The 17,527-nt window shown below is 51.1% G+C and overlaps 1 protein-coding gene across 3 annotated transcripts in view; it reads left to right on the top strand.

Annotated features, from left to right (window-relative positions):
• Positions 1-142: 142 nt before the first annotated feature.
• KCNN1 (potassium calcium-activated channel subfamily N member 1) overlaps positions 143-17,527 on the top strand; it is a 36,386-nt gene continuing 19,001 nt past the window's right edge. For 2 of the 3 annotated variants that reach the window (XR_012472152.1, XM_074204843.1), the window contains exons 1-3: positions 143-1,012; positions 14,067-14,540; positions 16,345-16,440. Coding sequence is in view for 2 of the 3 variants with exons in the window: in XM_074204843.1 (XP_074060944.1) it covers positions 998-1,012; positions 14,067-14,540; positions 16,345-16,440 (585 nt within the window). In the remaining variant the exon portion in view is untranslated. Of the gene's footprint in view, positions 1,013-10,698; positions 10,906-14,066; positions 14,541-16,344; positions 16,441-17,527 lie in introns of those variants that run through there. The other variant, XM_074204842.1, reaches the window with a different exon arrangement.

Raw genomic sequence — 17,527 nt, 5'->3', positions numbered from 1 at the left:
CGCCGCACGCGCTTCCCCACCGCGGGGCTGCCCGTTGCCATGACGACCGGGAGCCTCGGCTGACAGGCTGCGGGGGCGGCCCCTCGCGCGCTCGGGGGAAGCCAGGCGCGCTCGGCGCCTGCGCGAGGGCCCCGGGCTCACGAGCCGGGGCTTCCCCTCCTGCGCGCGCGGACCCGCAGGTGCGGGGGGAGGGGCGGAGCGCCCGGACCCGGAGGAAGCCCTCCCCGCCCCCCCCCCTGCCGCGGCGGCGCGGGAGCCGGGCGGGCCTGGGGCCGGGGCCCGTGGGGACCCCAGACTGAAGTTAGGGCCCCCCCGGAGGGAAGTCCCCGGGGAGCCCCCCCAGCTCGGCGCCGTCCCGCCGGCCAGGTGCATGGAGGGCCGGAGGGGGCCTGCGCAGGGAGGCCCCGGGCTGCGCCCCGCCGCAGGCCGCGTGTCAGGCGCTCTCGGGGGCCGGCGGTGGGCACGGCGGCCGGCCCCCTCCCCCACCCGCAGATGACCCCGGAGTCCGGGAAGGGTGGCATGAAGGCAGGGCTCCGCGCCATCCAGGAGCAGCCGCCTCCGCCCCCCTAGACGGCGCCCGGCCCGGGGCCGCGGGGGCCCCCCACCCGCACAAAGCAGACCCCCCACCCACCACACGACCCCGGGGCGAGCCGGGACCAGGAAGGCGGGGCGGGGCCCGCGGGGCCCCACCTGCAGCCGCCCGGGGGCGGAGGGCCCGGCCATGGAGCGGGGTGCGGGGGGCCACTCCTAGGGCCAGGCAGAGGCCGGCCGGCATGGCAGCCCGCAGCAGAGGAGGCCGCTGACGGCTGCCGTCCAGCCCGCGAGGCGGCCCGGGCCGGCCATGGCCGCAGGTGCGCCGGCAGCGCCGGGCGCGCCGGGAGGGGGCACTTGTTAGCCGTGAGAGCGCGGCCGGGGCCCGGGGCCCGGGGCCCGGGGGCGCGGGCTGGCCCCGGGGGTGCCGGGCTCGCTCTCTCCGGGTGTCTGCGAGCAGGCGCCGATGAGCACGGAGCAGGTAAGGCATCTAGCGGCCCGCCGGGGTCGGCCGGGGGGCTTGTTTGGAGGCGCAGAGGCCGGGGGCTTATGGGGAGGGGAGGAAGAAAGAGGCAGAGTCAGCCCTGATGGACCCCGCTGGGGACCCCCGCAGAAAGGCCCCTCCCCAAACTGGCCCAGGCACCAGCCAGCTTGTCAAGAGCGGGGGGCGGGGTGAGCAGGGGAGGGAGGGTGCATGGAGGGGAGTGGGAGGAAGGGAAGAGCCCTGGCTTGGGAGTCTGCAGACCCGGATCCTGCTGTTGTCTGTGACCTTGAGCAACTGCCCTCCTTCACTCCCTTAGCCTGTTTCTCTTGCCCTACAAAATTGGGGAGCTGGAGCTGCTGGTTCCTAAGACCCCATCTAGCTTTCTTTTCCTCCTTCTGCATCACACAGACACACACACACACACTCGCACACACTTCTGTCACCCTCTCACCACATTTTCCCCCTGAACCTTCCCATAAAACACACACCAACTCACACGTGCTTGAACACATATACACATGCATCCTTATATACTCAGCATCTTTCCTTACTCTGTTTCCTGGCCAGCACAGAACTCACACAACTCAACCCTTCTCACACCCTCTGGTTGCTTTGTTCATGTGAATACTATCTCCAGCACCTACACATGTGGAATCTTACACAAAACCCTACCTTTTCCTTCTCTTTCAACCCTTTGGTGCCCTTGGCTATCTCCTTAACCCTGTGTTCTTTTTCATTGGAATCTTCTAGCATCCTCCCCCTCTCCCCCTCCCCTCCTCTCTCTTACATACACACACCCACATACACACACACCCCCATAGAGCATTGTGTCCTCTCTCTTACACTCTCTGATTTCTATTTCCTATCACACACCCTCATTCTATCATAGACACAATTATGTTTCTTTTTTTCACCCCTCCTTATCTTTCTCACATAGCCTTATATATTCTTTCTCTCACTATCACACTGTCATAGTCTCTCCTTAAACACTCTTGTTTCTTTGACACACACCCAACCACTTGTATTCTCACACACCCATTCTCTCTCTCTCTCTCTCTCTCTCTCTCTCTCTCTCTCACACACACACACACACACACACACACACACATATATCCCTGTGTTCTGTCACTCACATACCTCCATATTTTTCACATAGATGCCCACCTTCTTTTTCATATTGCCTTTGTTCTTGTATCTTTCTTTTTTCTCCCTCTTTCCTTCTCCCTCCCCTTCTCTCTCTCTCTCTCAGACTCTGTCTCTCATACACACACACACACACATACATACATACATACACATTTTTTCTCACAATGAGTGTGAGAAAGATGAAAGTAAGCAATGAGAGCAGAGAAGAGTGGAAGATAGATCAGAGATGAGAGAAGAGGGAGAAAAAGAGAAAGACAGTTAAAGAAAAATAGATGGGATAAGAGAGAAAAAGAGGGAAGGGAGGAGGGGAGGGAGATGTGTGTTTGTGAGACAAAGAACACAGGTATGTAAAAGGAAATGTGTGAGAGAACAAGAATGTGAGAACACAAATATATGTGAAAGAGCAAGAATGGATCTCTCATATCCCATATTCTCTCTCTCTCTCTCTCTCACACACACACACAAAATCACAAGCACACACATTATCCTGTGTTCTCTTACACCCCACCTCATTCTATCTCACATATCCATTGTTCTCTCACACACTCTATTGGGTTCTCTCACATACTCCCATGCTGTCCCACACACGCCCCTATTTTTTCTCATTTACACACACCATTGATCTCTCTCTCACTCACATACACACACACACACAAAACATATACAACATACACTTATGTTTTTCCTCTTACAAACCCTTGTTCTCTCTCACATGTATTTTTGTATTCTCATATATCTTTCTCTCTTTCACACATATACACACATACTAGCACCTATGTCCTCTTTTTATACACACAGATCCTCTTACACATTTCTGCTGTTCCTCTCACAAACATCTACTTTCTTTCTCTTATATATGCTCTTGAACTCTCACATACACTCATGTTCACTCTCTCACACACACATACATACAGACCCCTAACACACCCACATTCTCTCACACATCCTTCCATGTTCCCTTATCTCATACACCCATGTTCTCTTTTTATTTTACACACTGATACTCTGTTCACTTAGATACACCCACAGTCTCTCACGCTGCCCCAGGTTCTCTCTCTGCCACACACTTCTGTGGTGTCTCTTATATCCACCCTTATTCTTTCATACACCCATATTCAAATACATCCTTGTGTGATCCCTCAAATGTCCCCCATTCTCTCCTCTCAGGTCTTTCTTGCACAGACTATGACCTCCCAAATCTCCCTCCATTCTGCTGTTTTGTCTTCACCTCCCCAGGTGGGAGTGTGGGAGAGGAAGGATGATTGAGAAGTGGGAGCAGGGATGGGGAGGGAGGTAAGGAACATGATGGAGGGAGCCCACCTGTAGGTAGAGAAGGGAGGGGTGCTGCATGAGCAAAATGGAAGGGAAGAATCCTATCCAATGACTGCAGCTCCTCCACGCTGGCCCCGTGCTCTGGGGAGGGCTCAGAAGAGCCTCAGTGCTATTTTTAGAACAAGAAGGAGAGAGAAAAGGAGAAAGGGACAACCCCAGAGAGTGTCCAACTGGGAGAGAAAACCCCCCCATTCAGGGGGGCTCTGAAATCCTCTATGCTTGGGTAGCCCTCACAACCACTAGGTTGCCCAGCCAGCCCAGGAGAGGGGAGATTGGGGTGATGAAGGGCCTTTCCCTCTCCATCCTTTACTTGTTTCCCTATCCATCCATCAAAGGTTAATAGTTGGGATACCCCTGGGTTGAAAGAAAAAAGCTAAAGGTGGTACAAGTCATTTCTAAAGGAAGAGAAGGAAGAGGACACCATTTTTACCAAAAACAAAACTAAATTCACTCCTTGCATGTTTATTATCCATAAAATGAATCACAGAAATGTCAGAGCCAGGAGAGACCTTAGAGACATTGTAATTTGAACCTTTCATTTTACAGATTGGGAGGGGCAGAAAGAGGTGAGGCTGTTGTTGAGGTTGGTGCAGAGCCCTGAGATGGATGGGCTTAGGAAAGGTATCAGAGATACAGAGTCCAGACAAGATTCATTGAGGTTCCTGCTCTCCAGTGGAAGGTTAAACTGCCAATACGGTTGACTCTGAATCAGGACATTATGTGTCAAATGTGTTAGAGAGGTTAAAAAAAATGCTGGGTGAATGTCAGATCCATCCAGAGAAGTGCCATTTGAGTTGGATTTTAAAGGTTAGATAGGTACTTATCATCAGTATCATTATTGTTATTATTTATTATCTCAAAACCCTGTGCAAGCTACTTTACCTGCCTGCCTCAGTTTGCTCATCTGTAAATTAGAATAATTAGTAGTGCCTACCTCCCAGGGTTATTATAAGGAACACATGAGATAACAAAATTTATAAAGCACTTTGTAAACCTTAAAGCCTTATATAAATGTTAGATATTATTAATATTATTATTATTAATGAAAACTTATAAGAGGCAGCCTGGTAAGTAAATAGGAAGCCAGGCTTGGAATCAGAAAGACCTCCCTCTATTAAAAATTAGTTGGGTAATTCTGGTCAAGTTTCTTGACTTCTCTGGACCCTAGACCATTCTTTAAAGCTAAGATATAGGCCTGATGCTTATCACAAGAGGGTATTTCCTACAGGCATGAGATAATCAGTTGTGACCAAAGTAATAGTAAGGATGATGATGATGATGATGATGATTTCCTCACTGAGCATTTCCTACAGACATGAGATAATCAGTTGTGACCAGAGTAATAGTGATGATGATGATAATAATAATAATTTTTATTATAATTATAACTATTACTACTACATAATTGCTAAGAAATGTATTGCATATTAAAGCTTCCCAATTTTTCTGCACATAATTACCTTGAGAGGAAGGTTTGGGGTGGGATGGAGCAGAGAAAAAGACAGTGAAGGCAAAAGGAATAATAGTATATATAGTATAATAGTAAGCAAAAACCCAGAGACAAGAAATCCAGTGGCCTATTTGGCAGGCACATATTAGCCTAGTTGACCCAAAATGTGCATGCATGGAGTAGAGTTTAGTATCTGTGGAGGGCTGGAAGTGTTAACCAAAAAGGTTTATTAGCATCAGATTGTTGGAAACTCTCGAATGCCAAACAAAAGAATCTGAACTGCCTGCATTAGAAAGGGCTGAGATGGCAGGAGCCCTGAATCAGGACCAGGGACAGAGCAGAGTTCAGCCCCAGTTCCTGGGAGGAAGCTGTAAATAGGGCTAGAGCAGAGGTAAGGGGCATAAATATGAGCTCGTATGGTAAGGTAGAGTGTTGAACTCTCCCTGGAGTCTGAAGTTACCTCTGTCCCTCACTTTCCCCATCTCTTCAAAGTGAGTAATAACTAGGGCCTGAAGTCCCCACCAAATAGTTCAAACTTTTGAGATTTAAATGAGATAATGGATATTAAGTACCTTGCCATCCTTAACAGAATATAGAAATGTCAGTGATCATTATCCTCATCATCACTTTGTTGCTCTTGAGCAGTAAGAGAGGGAAAAGTCAAAGAAAGCAGCAAAGTTTTGAATAAGGGAGAGTGGGAGAGTGCTGGTGCCCATGACAAAAGAGAGGAGCATCAGGAGAAAGGGATAGAGGAAATAAAAAATAAGTTTGCCCTTGAACTTGCTGCGTTTCCAGCAGGATCTTCAGGTGAAGATGTCTGATAGGCAGATGGAAATAGGAAACGAACTCATTTGTACACAGGGATAGCCATCCCTGTGGCTTGACAATAACCTAGAATTGTTCCTCTTCCCTGATGGAGAATGCTAAAAGCCCTCTCTCTGATCAGTGCTACCTTCCTGCTCTCTAACTTCTCCCATCCCTCTTCTTGCTCTCTCCACCCACCACTCCCAATTCTTTTAGTCCACCCCAAACTGACTTCATTTCCCTGTTTTCCTTGTCTTGGCTCTATGGTTGACTAATTCAGCAATTAACTCTTGAATCCCTTGCCCTCTTGCCCTATATCAACTTGGCCTTCAAGGTGGCACACAGTGCTTTTATTATTCCATGATTGACTGCTTGTCAAAATTTCCATACAACTCTTCTAGACCTTCTCTCTCCTCAAAGCCTTCAATTCTCAGTAGATTACCCCAAATTCCTCCTCCATGGAGAAAAGAAGCCCTCTATCCACCTCTTCATCTACATCATGCCTCAAAACCATCATTCCTCATTCTCTCCTGTGATCCAGTCTTTAAAGTGACCCTTCTTGCTAAAGCCCACTCCTTTACTTATATGGCCTCAATCCCATTCCCTTCTGGATCCTCCAGAGAGTTTGCTCCCTTGATCCCTCATAACCCTCTTTTAATATGTTATTATTTTATTTTCTCCAATTACATACAAAGATGGTTTTCAACATTCATTTTTTGTAAATTTTTGAGTTCCACATTTTTTTATTGCCTTTTTTTAAAAAAGTTTTTGCAAGGCAATGGGGTTAAGTGGCTTGCCCAAGGCTACACAGCTAGGAAATGATTAAGTTGTCTGAGGTCGGATTTGAACTCAGGTACTCCTGACTCCAGGCCTGGTGCTCTATCTACTGCACCACCTAGCTGCCTCTCATTGCTTTTTTTTTTAAGTTCCCTGGCCTTGTAGTCCCCTCATGCTCTTGTCCTATAGTATATTTATTCTCTCTTCCATAACCTGAAAGGGTTTCCTGTACTAATTATCTCAGTTTCCTCATCTGTTTCTCAATCCCTTGTGATCCATTCTCCAAAGCTGTCACTAGACTGAAACTCCTATCTTTAAAGTCACCATCAATTTCTTCACTATTCAAATCAGTGGTCTTTCTCAGTCCTCTTTCTCCTTTGCATCTCTATAACTTTTGACAATGTTAGCCACGCCCCTCTTGTCAGGTATTCTCTCCTCCCTTGGTTTCTAAGATGCTTCCCTCTCTTGATTCTCCTCCTACCTGTGTAACTACTTATCCTCACTCTGCTTTACTGGGTCATCATCCTTCTCAATTTCACTGAGTGTGGCTGTCCTGAAAGTCTCCATTCTGGGGCCTCATCCCTCTCATGGTGATTACATCAGTTCCCTTTGGTATACCTGAGTATCTTTTCCATACAGATTCCCACATCTACATATCTAACCTCTCTAGCAAACTCCAGACCTACCTACATCACGATCTACCCGATGTCCTATCAAATTCCACATTTCTGAAACAGAACTCATCATATTTTCCCCCCACATCTTCAAACTTCTTTACTTTTTTTGAGATCACCACCATAGTTCCAACTCATAAGGTTTGCCTCCTCATCCTAATATTGCTTTTCCATCCACATGCCAAGTCTTGTCAATCCCCTCTTCCCAACTCTAGCATCTATCTTTCCTCCTCTCACCCTCTACCCTATTTCATATCCTCATTGTTTCTTAGCTTTTCTCAATACCTTCTCATTTTTTTTCCTTGCCTCTAGTCTCTTCTTTTCCTAGCCTCCACAGCTGTTAAATTGATATTTCTAAAATATAGACCTCCTTGTCTTACTCCCTGGTTCACCAAGCCCCATTGCCCTCTGGGACAAAACACAGCCTGGTATTGAAAGCTCCTTGCAATGAGGATCCCGTCTCCTTTGCTTGTCCGATATTTTGTTAGGTATTTTAAAAAAATATATATTTATTTAAGGCAATGGGGTTAAGGGACTTGCCCATGGTCACACAGGCAATTATTAAGTGTCTGAGGTGAGATTTGAATTCAGATCCTCCTGACTCCAGGGCTGCACCACCTAGCTGCCCCTTCCTGTCTGTTTTAATAATATTCTTCCTTTTGTACAAATTGTCCTCAGCTTTCTTCCCCATGTAATATTCCATCTTCCTCCTTGAAGTTTTTGTGTGATTGTTCCTGGTCCATATAGCGTGTACGTCATCCTCATTTCCTGTTCCCTTCAAAGCACAGTCTGAAACTCTCTGTCCTATTTATTTACATTTTCTCCTTTACTTTTGGAATTACTTCATATTTATTAATTTGCTTTCCCATCATTTCCCTAGTAGAATGGAAGGTCCATGAGGGTGAGGACATCTCATATTTGTCTTTGTATCACCAATGCCTAACAGGTTCTGACTCTGAGGATCCACTTGCTTGAGCTTCATTGCTGAAGAGTTTCAGAGGTTTAGGAATCTTCTTTAACGGTGCTAATGGAATCCATGGCAATGGATGAGATCACAAATAATAACAACTGACATTTATCTGGAGTTTCACATGATCTCATTTGAGCTGTCTTCAATTTCCCCAGGCCCAACACACTCCATCCATTCTGCCACACTTTGTCTCAGGAGTCCGGATGAGGTCTGACCAGTCCACACATGGTATAACAGAACCATCACCTTCTCCCTCCTGGGACTTCTCCCTTTCCTGAGGCAGCCCAAGATCACAAGAATTGTTTTGGAGACCATCTTACCATATTGGCTCATAATCAGTTTAGTCCACTAAAGAAAGCAGGGAGATCCTTTTTCAGACAAACTGCTACCTAACAATTGCCTCCCTTGTCTCTTCCTTGTAAAGTCCAATTTTCAAACTCAGATGTGAGACCTGACATCTATCCCTAGTATATTTTATCTTATTAGTTTTTGCAGCTCTGTGTTCTAACCAGGCAAGACTTTTATGTAGCCTTTGCAATCCAGTGTGTTAGCTAGCCCTATCAGCTTTATGCATTTATTTTGATGGGGTACTATGTTCTAAGGACCCCCCCCCCAGCTCTGACATTCAATGTTCTGAGGGTCCTCCCAGCACTGACATTCCCTATTTTAAGGTCCTCCCAACTCTGACATTCTGTCCTAAGGACCCTTCAGCTCTGACAACCTGTATTCTAAGGGCCTTCCCAGTTTTGACATTCTTTGTTCTACAGTCCCTTCCGACAGCATCTCAGAGTCACAGAATCTCATATATGGGAGGGTCCTCAAAGTTCAGCTACCCCAACCTGTTCTTGTTTAGGAATTCCTTCTCCCCCCCAGACCCCCACCCCAGTTTATATCTGTGACAGATGTCATCCTGCTGCCTCTTGAAAATTTCCAGTAAGGGAGAAGTACCACTTTCCAGGGCAGCCCATTTCATGTGTGGATGGCTCCAATTGGTAGAGAACTTTTTCCTTCCATTGAACTGAGCCCTGCCTCTCTGCAATGCTCCCCATTGCTCCCCATTTGGTCCCATGGGACCATGCCTATTCTAAAGTCCATTTCTGTTCTGACATTCTATTTTGAGGATCCTTTTCCAGTTCTGCATTCTAAGAACTCTTCCATCTCTGAAATTTTATTTCTTCAAAAGGCCCTCCCGGCTTTAGCTGTTTTGTGTTCTAAGAGCTCTTTCAAACTTCTCATGAGATTCTAAGAAGGTATGATCCAGACTGGCAGAGAAGGGGCCGCCAGAGTAGATAGACTTGCTCAGGGCCAACGAGAGAGAGTGGAACCATTCTCTCCAAACCACTGGAAATAGAGGTCTGGGGTTCGGCCCCCAAACCTGTCCCACTTTCTACCTCCTTGAGAGTGGTTACAAGCTGTTCTCCTAGCACTATTGATCGACAGTTCAGCCCACCAGTGAGAAAGGAGAGGCAGGTCTACCTGCCTATTGTGCTTACCCTGGATGAATCTCACCCAAGGTCGAGGCCAATAAATGGCTGGCCCTGCTAGGCTCTCAGTGGGGCAGCGGATCCCGGAGAGCTTCTGGCTCTCTTCCGTCCCCCCAAAGATGGCCCGAACCTGCCCCTCTGACAACCTGGGCACGAGGTGAGGGAAGACCGGCAAGAAGGAAGCTGGGCAGAGAAGAGATACCAAGCTAAGGCTCCCTTTGGTGTGGTGGAAGGAAACCCTATCCGGCGGGGAGCCTGGAAGGCCAGGGTGCTAGTGAGGCCGCGGTCTGGCCTGGGGATCCGCGGCTTCTCCGGCTCTAAAACTGAGTTCCTGGCACAGGCAGGCTTGTGCTAAAAGTCCAGTGAGCCCAGGGGGTGAGGCTGCCCCGGCCTCGAGGCCCAGCGCCTCCCTGAGCCGGGGTCCGGGTGCGGGGCCCCCTGTGCCACGGAGGCAAGTGACCTGCCCCTCCTGGAGCCCCCCTAACCCTGGACTGAGGCCGAAGGAGACCTGAGCCCGCAGAGCGGGGGCCCGGGGGGCCCGGGGGGCCGGAGCTGGGAGGAGCCGGAGGCAGCCCGGGCTGGGAGAAGCGCCCCGGGCGGCTGGCCCGGCCCGAGGGGCCCCCGACACCTGGGGCCGCGGAGGCCGGCCCGGGCGCCGTGACTGCCCCAAGGTCACCAGGGAGCCGGGGGGAAGCGGCGTGCGCTCCCCTCCCGAGCCGGGGCCCCCCGCGCCCCACTGCCCGGCCGGGGCGCCGAGCCGGGGAGCACGCGGCCCGGGCCCCCCCCCCGCAGGCTGCCCCGCGCTCCCCGGCGGGGAGGGGGCGGGGCGGAGCCGGGGGCGGGGCCGGGGCGGGCCCGGGGCGTCACGTGGGGCTCGCGCCCGCCGGAGCCCGCCAATCAGCGGGCCGGCGCGGACGTCCCCCGGCCCCCGGGAGGGCGCGGGCCCCAGTCGGGCGGGCGGCGGCGGCGGCGGCGGCTGCGGCCCCCAGCGGAGGCGGAGACGGCGCGAGGCGGCGCGGGGCGGGGCGGCCGGGCCAGGGCAGGGCATGCACCAGCCGCCGCCGCCCGCCGCAGCCCCCTGCCCGCGCCCGCCCCGCAGCCGCCCCCCGGGCTCCCCGGGGTCCCCGGGCCATGGCCCGCCGCCGGGCTACTGGCGCTGCCCGCCCCCGCCGCCCCCGGCGCCGCTCGGAAACTTGTCCCGCGCCCCCTCCGCCCGCCGCCCCTGGAGCCCCGGCCCGGCGCCGCTCCAGCAGGTAGGAGGAGGAGGGGGCGCGGGCCGGGGGCCCGGGGGAGGGGCTGGGGGGCCCGGGGCCTGGCACCCCGGGGAGCGGCGGGGGAGCCCCGGGCGGCGGCGGCGCAGAGCCCGTCCTCCTTTGTCTGGAGGCGGAGGGCGGCCGGGGCCCCGCGGAGCGCCCCGCGCCCCCTCCTCCCGGCGGAAGTTGTTGCCCCCGGCCCGGGCCGGCTTTCCTCCTCCTGGGCGAGTCGGCGCCGCGTCCCCGCACAGGACCAGCCGTCGGAGCCGCCCCCGGGGTCCGCACTTGACCTTGTGGAGTGGGGGGCGGGTCCCTCCCCCCCCAGGCCTGCGGCGCCCCCTCGGCTCCCGCCGCCCCAGCGCGGGCTCCGGCTCCCTCCGCACGGCCCCCGCGGGGGGCTCCACTGAGGCCCCCCGCCCCCCGCCCCGACGCGGAGCTGTCGCTTCAGACCCCCCTCCCCATTTGACTCCGGGCGGGAGGGGCTTCTCCAGGCGAGCCCGGTCCTGTTGTCGGACTGGACTGTCACTCCGGTAGAGTCTCCCCGAGCCAAGCCCCCAACCCCGCGGGTCTCGGGGCACAGGAAGGGAGGGGGCGCTGGGAGCCCCCTGTGTCCCCAGGGAAGGCAGCGGGGAGCCAGGTTTCCAAATGGCAGCCTTGTCCACGTATTTCTGGAAGGTCACTTGCTCTCAGCCCTCCGACCCCCTCCTCCCCTCTCGTTAAGCCCCTTTAGCAGCCACAGCCTTGGGGAGACTCCCACGGGATCCTGGGTATGGCTTGAAGGCCCAGTTTTTGCTGGGTGACAGAACCCTAGACTCAGGAATGACAGAACCGGGAAAGGCCATTGGACCCTCGGATTTCCTGGGCGAGAGGGCTCTGTCCAGGCTCAGAAGGACCTGGGAGCCAGAGGGCATAGAAAAGACATTCAGTAAATAGGGGAGAATGCGCTGGTGAACAGATTGGGAAGCAAGAGAACTGAGCTGGTCCCCCCCACCTTTGCTACCAGCCCACTCCTCCAGGAGTGACCTTGAGCACCGGGTCCCTTGTGTTCCTTGAGCCTCAGTTTCTCCCTGTGCAAGAGGAGGAGCCTGGACTTCCTGTCCCTGATGTTCTGGTTTATTTTGTCCTTTGTAACAAGTGTTCCTGCTCTCCTCGTGGCTTGCCAGCTTTTTGCTTCGGTTTTCTTTCCCTGGCTTTTTTGGTTCCTTTTCCAGGCAAAACAACATCTCTGCCTGTTCACCTTGGGAGTATTTTTAACAGGTCGTTCTGAGACTAGGGAGTGAAGGGATAATTAGCCCTTTGTTTGGCTGAGGAGCTGGGCAGGCCCATAATCATCCCTCATATAGGCACCCGGCTTTTTAGTTTACAAGGTGCTTCTGCAAAGTGATTCTGAGTAATCCAATATCCAGGTGGCATGAATGTTCTTATACCTTTTTTAACGATGGGAAACTGAGACTAAGAAAGTCAGGTCCAGGCAAAGTCATATCAGAACCCACAGTCCCCTGACTTGGGCCTCCAGGTGTCTTTCATTTGCAAAAAGCTGCCCTTACCTAGTAGGTGTCTGCTTCCTATTCAGAGGCTTCCTTCCTCCACCCTGTTTCTCTCTCTCTCTCTCTCTCTGGCAAAGAGTCATCTTCCTCCCTCCATGTTGCGGGGCAGGCAGTCATCCTGATGCCAAGATTTAATCTCTAACAACTTTACTCTCCTGCTTCCCTGTCTCATCTAGCATACCCTGTCCCTCTCCTGGCATTCTCAACCCTCATTCCCACCAAGCCATGGACTCTTTTCCCCAGAAATCTGTCCCAAACTTCCCCTCCTAGGAAAGTTGCCTGGTTGAACCTTAACCACTTGGACTTGTCAACCCCGAGCTATTGGAGGTTGACGGGCATGGTGTCCGTGGTTGTAATTTGTCATGTGGGGCCTGGTCTTCTCTGTCCCTCATCTGGGACCTGAGTAGCCTTGAACTGTTAAAATGAAGGGGCAGGACTGGACAGCTTCTGAACTCCCTTTCAACTCTGTTACCATGATCATATCCTTAGTGACTCTTCCACTTGGGCCTTAGCTTCCCCAGGTGTCCACTAGATAAATGATATCTAAGGTCCCTTCTGGTTCTGACCCAAAAGTTCTCTGGTTCTGTGATGGACAGGGAAGTGCCATCCCCAGAGACCAGTCCAGATAAATGGTGTGAGTTTGTCCTGCAGCAGCAGGCTCTAAATTAGACCTAAGTGGAACATTCTAAGGAAGCATTTGGAAACCCTAAAACACATTCCCTGTGAATCGTGTTGACGTTAGAGCACTTTTCTGACTGTCTCTCAGATCTCTGAGGCCTTCTCGTTTAGGAGCCTGGGTGAGTAATTTTGGGGACCAGGAACTTTCCCATAAATTAGCCAACTTGGCCAAGCAAAAGACTGAGGAAATTGGCATAAAAGGAATCTGCAAGTTATAACTACATCTCCAATTCTTTGTGTGTAAAATGTGAGTGTCAGATTGCTGACTTCTATAATCCCTTTCAGCTCCAGATCCTATGGTCCCTTAGATCCCTCCCCTGTCCCCGTGCGTAGATAGAGACTAGAATCTCAGACTCACAGGATTCCAGGAACTTGTGAAATTTATTCAGTTCCATTTCTGAGCAGGAGACTGACAGCCGGTGCCTCAGTCTCTACTTGAGCACTTCCATTAATGGGTGACCCATTCTATTATCATCTGGCAAAATGTGGAATGAGGTGGACCTGGGAGTCAAGAAACCTGGGGGTTCACGTCCTAGCTCTTACCAGTTGGAAGACCCCGTGGCAAGGCTTTTTCACCCCTCCCAAGCCTCAGTTTCCACACCTGCCCAGTATAGGTGCTGATCCTTTGATCACCTCCCTCCCAGTGCTTCGAAGGCTTAAAGAGTCCTAGAAATAGAAGCTGGCATCAAAAGAATTTCATTCCGTTGAGATGCATGCAAAGGTCATAGAAGGAGTGGCTTGGAAGGGGTTGTGGAGATTTTAGAACTGGACAACCGCTCTAAGATCACTCAGCTGGCCCCCTCATCCCTGACCAGGAATGCCCTCAGTGGTGGGCAGGACAAATGGACCTTACCCCTGGATCACTTTGACCATGACCCCTGCCTTGCATCATCAGTGGGGCCCTCCTGACTCACAGCCTTCCCTTGCTGCCCACAGGTTGGTGTCGACAGTGGGAGGCTAAGCCATGTGGCCTCAAGATCAGCAAGCTACGAGCCCAACCCCTTTGTCCCAAGAGCCATGAACAGCTACAGGTATAACGGGGGTGTAGGACAGCCCCCAGGTGGGCTCGGCTTCTCCGTCCATGAACCCGAGGCCCAGCCCTTGCAGGCCCTGGTTGGTGGGGGCACCAGTCGAAGCTCAGGCCTGGAAGTGGTTGTGTCTAAAGGGGAGCAGGTGCGGGCATCCCCGGCCAGCCTGCATGACCGAGTGGAAGAGGAGGAGGAGGAAGAGGGAGACCGAAGTCCCCGGAGGGGCCCCAGGAGAACTCAGAATATTGGCTACCGGCTAGGGCACCGTCGGGTCCTCTTTGAGAAGCGGAAGCGGCTCAGTGACTACGCCCTTATCTTTGGCATGTTTGGCATTGTGGTTATGGTGACGGAGACAGAGCTGTCCTGGGGCGTCTACACCAAGGTACCGTTTTCTGTTGTGTGTATGATATCCTCCCCAGCAGAGTCTGGTCTCTTAGGAGACTTGATGGTGGAATCATTTGGGGCCTCCCCAGGTATTCTTCCCCCTAGTGTTTTCTCAGGGTTCCCTCTCTTCAGCCAGTTCTTTCCCTGCTTAGGCCATCCCTTCTCTTTGAACCCCAGGAAATTTTTGGCATTGAATAGGCCAGAGCAGAGGTTCTCATCCTTGGGCCCACAAACCCACAGGAAGGCCAAGGATCAGTGGTAGGATACTTGTGAACTTAGAAGTGGGGAAAATGGCATCTTTGTTTTTACTGACCTTTAACTGAGATGTGGTCGGTTTTTATTTTTTGTCTTTTTGTATGGCTCTTCAGTTTATTACTTGAGTGAGTCACAGTGGCCCAAGTTAAACATCAGACCCTCAGTGGTTACGTTACACAAACTGTGAGACTGTCTTAGTTTAAAATCTCTTCTGAGAAGAGAGGGGGTCCATGATACAATGAAGATTAAGAAGCCTTGAGCTAGAGGATGGTGTCAGTGAAAAAAGTGCCCCCACTCCAGAGGATGTGGCTTCCAATCCCACTTGTGGTCTTTATTACCTGTGTGACCTTGATCAAGTCTCTGGGACTCGGTTTTCTCAACTGAAGAAAGCAGGGTGGGACTAGACCCTTAGGTCCCTGGGACCTTCCTTTTGAGCTGATCTGGAGCCGAGACCAAGGGGAGATAACAGCTCAGATCCTGCCCATCTTCTCTCCTTGTCCTCAAGGAAAGAGCCAATTGTATACTATTCACATGAGCCATTTCTACTTAAGAGAGTCAAAAGGTGAGCCAAAAGACAGGGAAGGAAAGCAGAGTCCTTTGGACTCCAGAGGAAAGAGGAGGAAGAAGGAAAAGAAAGATCCCAGATTTTCATAATCAAAGGAGAGAAGGGACCTCCCCCTAGGTCCTTTCCCCGCAGTGCCCTCATTCCCCAGAGGCTGTGTGATCTTAGACCAATCACTTACTCTCTCTGGTCTTCAGTTTGCTTATCTGCCTATGCAACCCCTGGGCATCATGTCCCCTTGCTTTTCCCTCAACCTGACCACCCAGGTGGTCAAGAGAAGAGACTCCCTGTGTGATCATGGGCAAACTGTTTCCTCCTCCCAGAATCACTTTCACCATCTGCAGAATGGGAATGATAAGATTGACAACTTGGGGATGCCTACAAGCATTACAGACCCCACTTTGTCCTAACAAATGGTGGTGGACCCCAGAAAGGTCCAGTTCTTTGTCATCACCCAGTGAGGGGGATGGAAGAAAGCAGAGAAGAGAGCCAGAGAGGTGACTGTGTCCCCAGTGGGGCTGGGTCTTCTGACTGCCAGCTCACTGTGCTTCTCTGTACAACACCAGACCTCAAAGAATACCATTCCACAAATATATGTTGAGATTTTACAGGGATCCCTGAGGCTAGAATGTTCCACTGCCACAGACTTTTGATGAAAGGTTGTTCCTCTTTTGCCTGGCCTGTTCCATAGACCTGCCTCCAGCCCATTACCAAAAGGAAAAGCTGGAAAGACTTTGCTGCTGTCTAGGAAGTAGTCCTGGATTGGAGAGTCTGAGTTCAAATCCTGCCTCTTATAATTAGTCACTATATGACTTTGGGCAAGTCACTTGATGTTTCCTCCCCTTTAAAATGAGGGTATTGTAATCCATGTGTTCTGAAGTTCTTCCTGGCTCTAAATCTACAGTCCTTTGTGGGATGTAGCCACCACTCCACCCTACCCTCAACCCCCCCAACTACCATGGACCCATTTCTCTCTTCTTCCCAGGAGTCTTCATATTCATTTACACTAAAATGCCTTATCAGCCTGTCCACCGTCATCCTGCTGGGTCTCATCATCATGTACCACGCCCGGGAGATTCAGGTGAGTGCCCCCCCAGCCCCCCCCCCCCATGCCCATGGAGCTTCCATGCCCCAGAAGCAGAAGGCAGCTCCTTCCTGCCACAACCTAGAAGAAACACCTCTGCTGGGCCGGGGAGGGTGCCTGGCCTGTTAAGGCTTCTGCTCCAGAAGGCAGCCAGTCTATGCCTTGCAATGGGTGCATTCAGATCATTCAGCAAACATTGATTCAGTGCCTACTATGGACTGGGCCCAGTGGATGGAAAGACAAAAATACGTCACTTATTGTCCTCTAGGAGAGTCTATCCTTCTGGGGCAATCAGCATAACCTCCCCTGAGAGATAGAGCAAGTAATTGGAGTGGGGTAAGGAAGGGAAGGAAGGTTTTCTCAAGCTTTTCAAATGAGCCAGTGCAAACCAGATGGTCTTGAAGGCCCTTCCAGCTCTGGCAGTCTGTGTTCTAAGGGTCCTCCCAGCTCTGCCATCCTGTGTTCTAAGGAACCTTCCAGCTCTGACACTCTGTTCTAAGACCCCTCCCAGATTTGACATTCTCTGTTCTAAGGGCTCTTTCAGTTCTGACATTCTATGTTTTTTACATTTAACCTAATTTTATTCATATTTGCTTTGGGATAGGGGGGATCATTCAGTAAAAACAAAATATGTCTTACCATATGCACACCCTTTAACCTATAATGATATGACTTAATTATGTCTGTATACATAAGACTAACATTACAATTTTAAAATTAAATAAACAAACACAAGGCAGACTTCTTGGAGCCTTTTATAATGAAATCATTCCTAATTTTTCTTTGTACATAGATCAAGCACCTTCGATTACAGATTCTCTCACTCAGTGGGTGCTTTATGTAAAATGAACTAATTCTTATATAAATTGGAGCACATGGCCAGCCTCAGAACAAGCCAACATGTAACAAACCATAGGGCCAAGTGAAAAACTTTTATTTGCAAATAAATTTCAAAAACTAAGTTAACTTTATATAATTATATATAGAAAATATAGATTTGCTAAAATAAATCAGATGTGGTATATTAACCCTTCACTACACTGAATGCTCAGCAGAACCCCCTAAGCATTGACTAGTTCTAGTT

Source organism: Macrotis lagotis, chromosome X (assembly GCF_037893015.1).
Source record: "Macrotis lagotis isolate mMagLag1 chromosome X, bilby.v1.9.chrom.fasta, whole genome shotgun sequence".
Classification (NCBI taxonomy): domain Eukaryota; kingdom Metazoa; phylum Chordata; class Mammalia; order Peramelemorphia; family Peramelidae; genus Macrotis; species Macrotis lagotis.
Note: the sequence above shows the minus strand (reverse complement) of the source record. Positions and strands in the feature narration are given on the sequence as shown.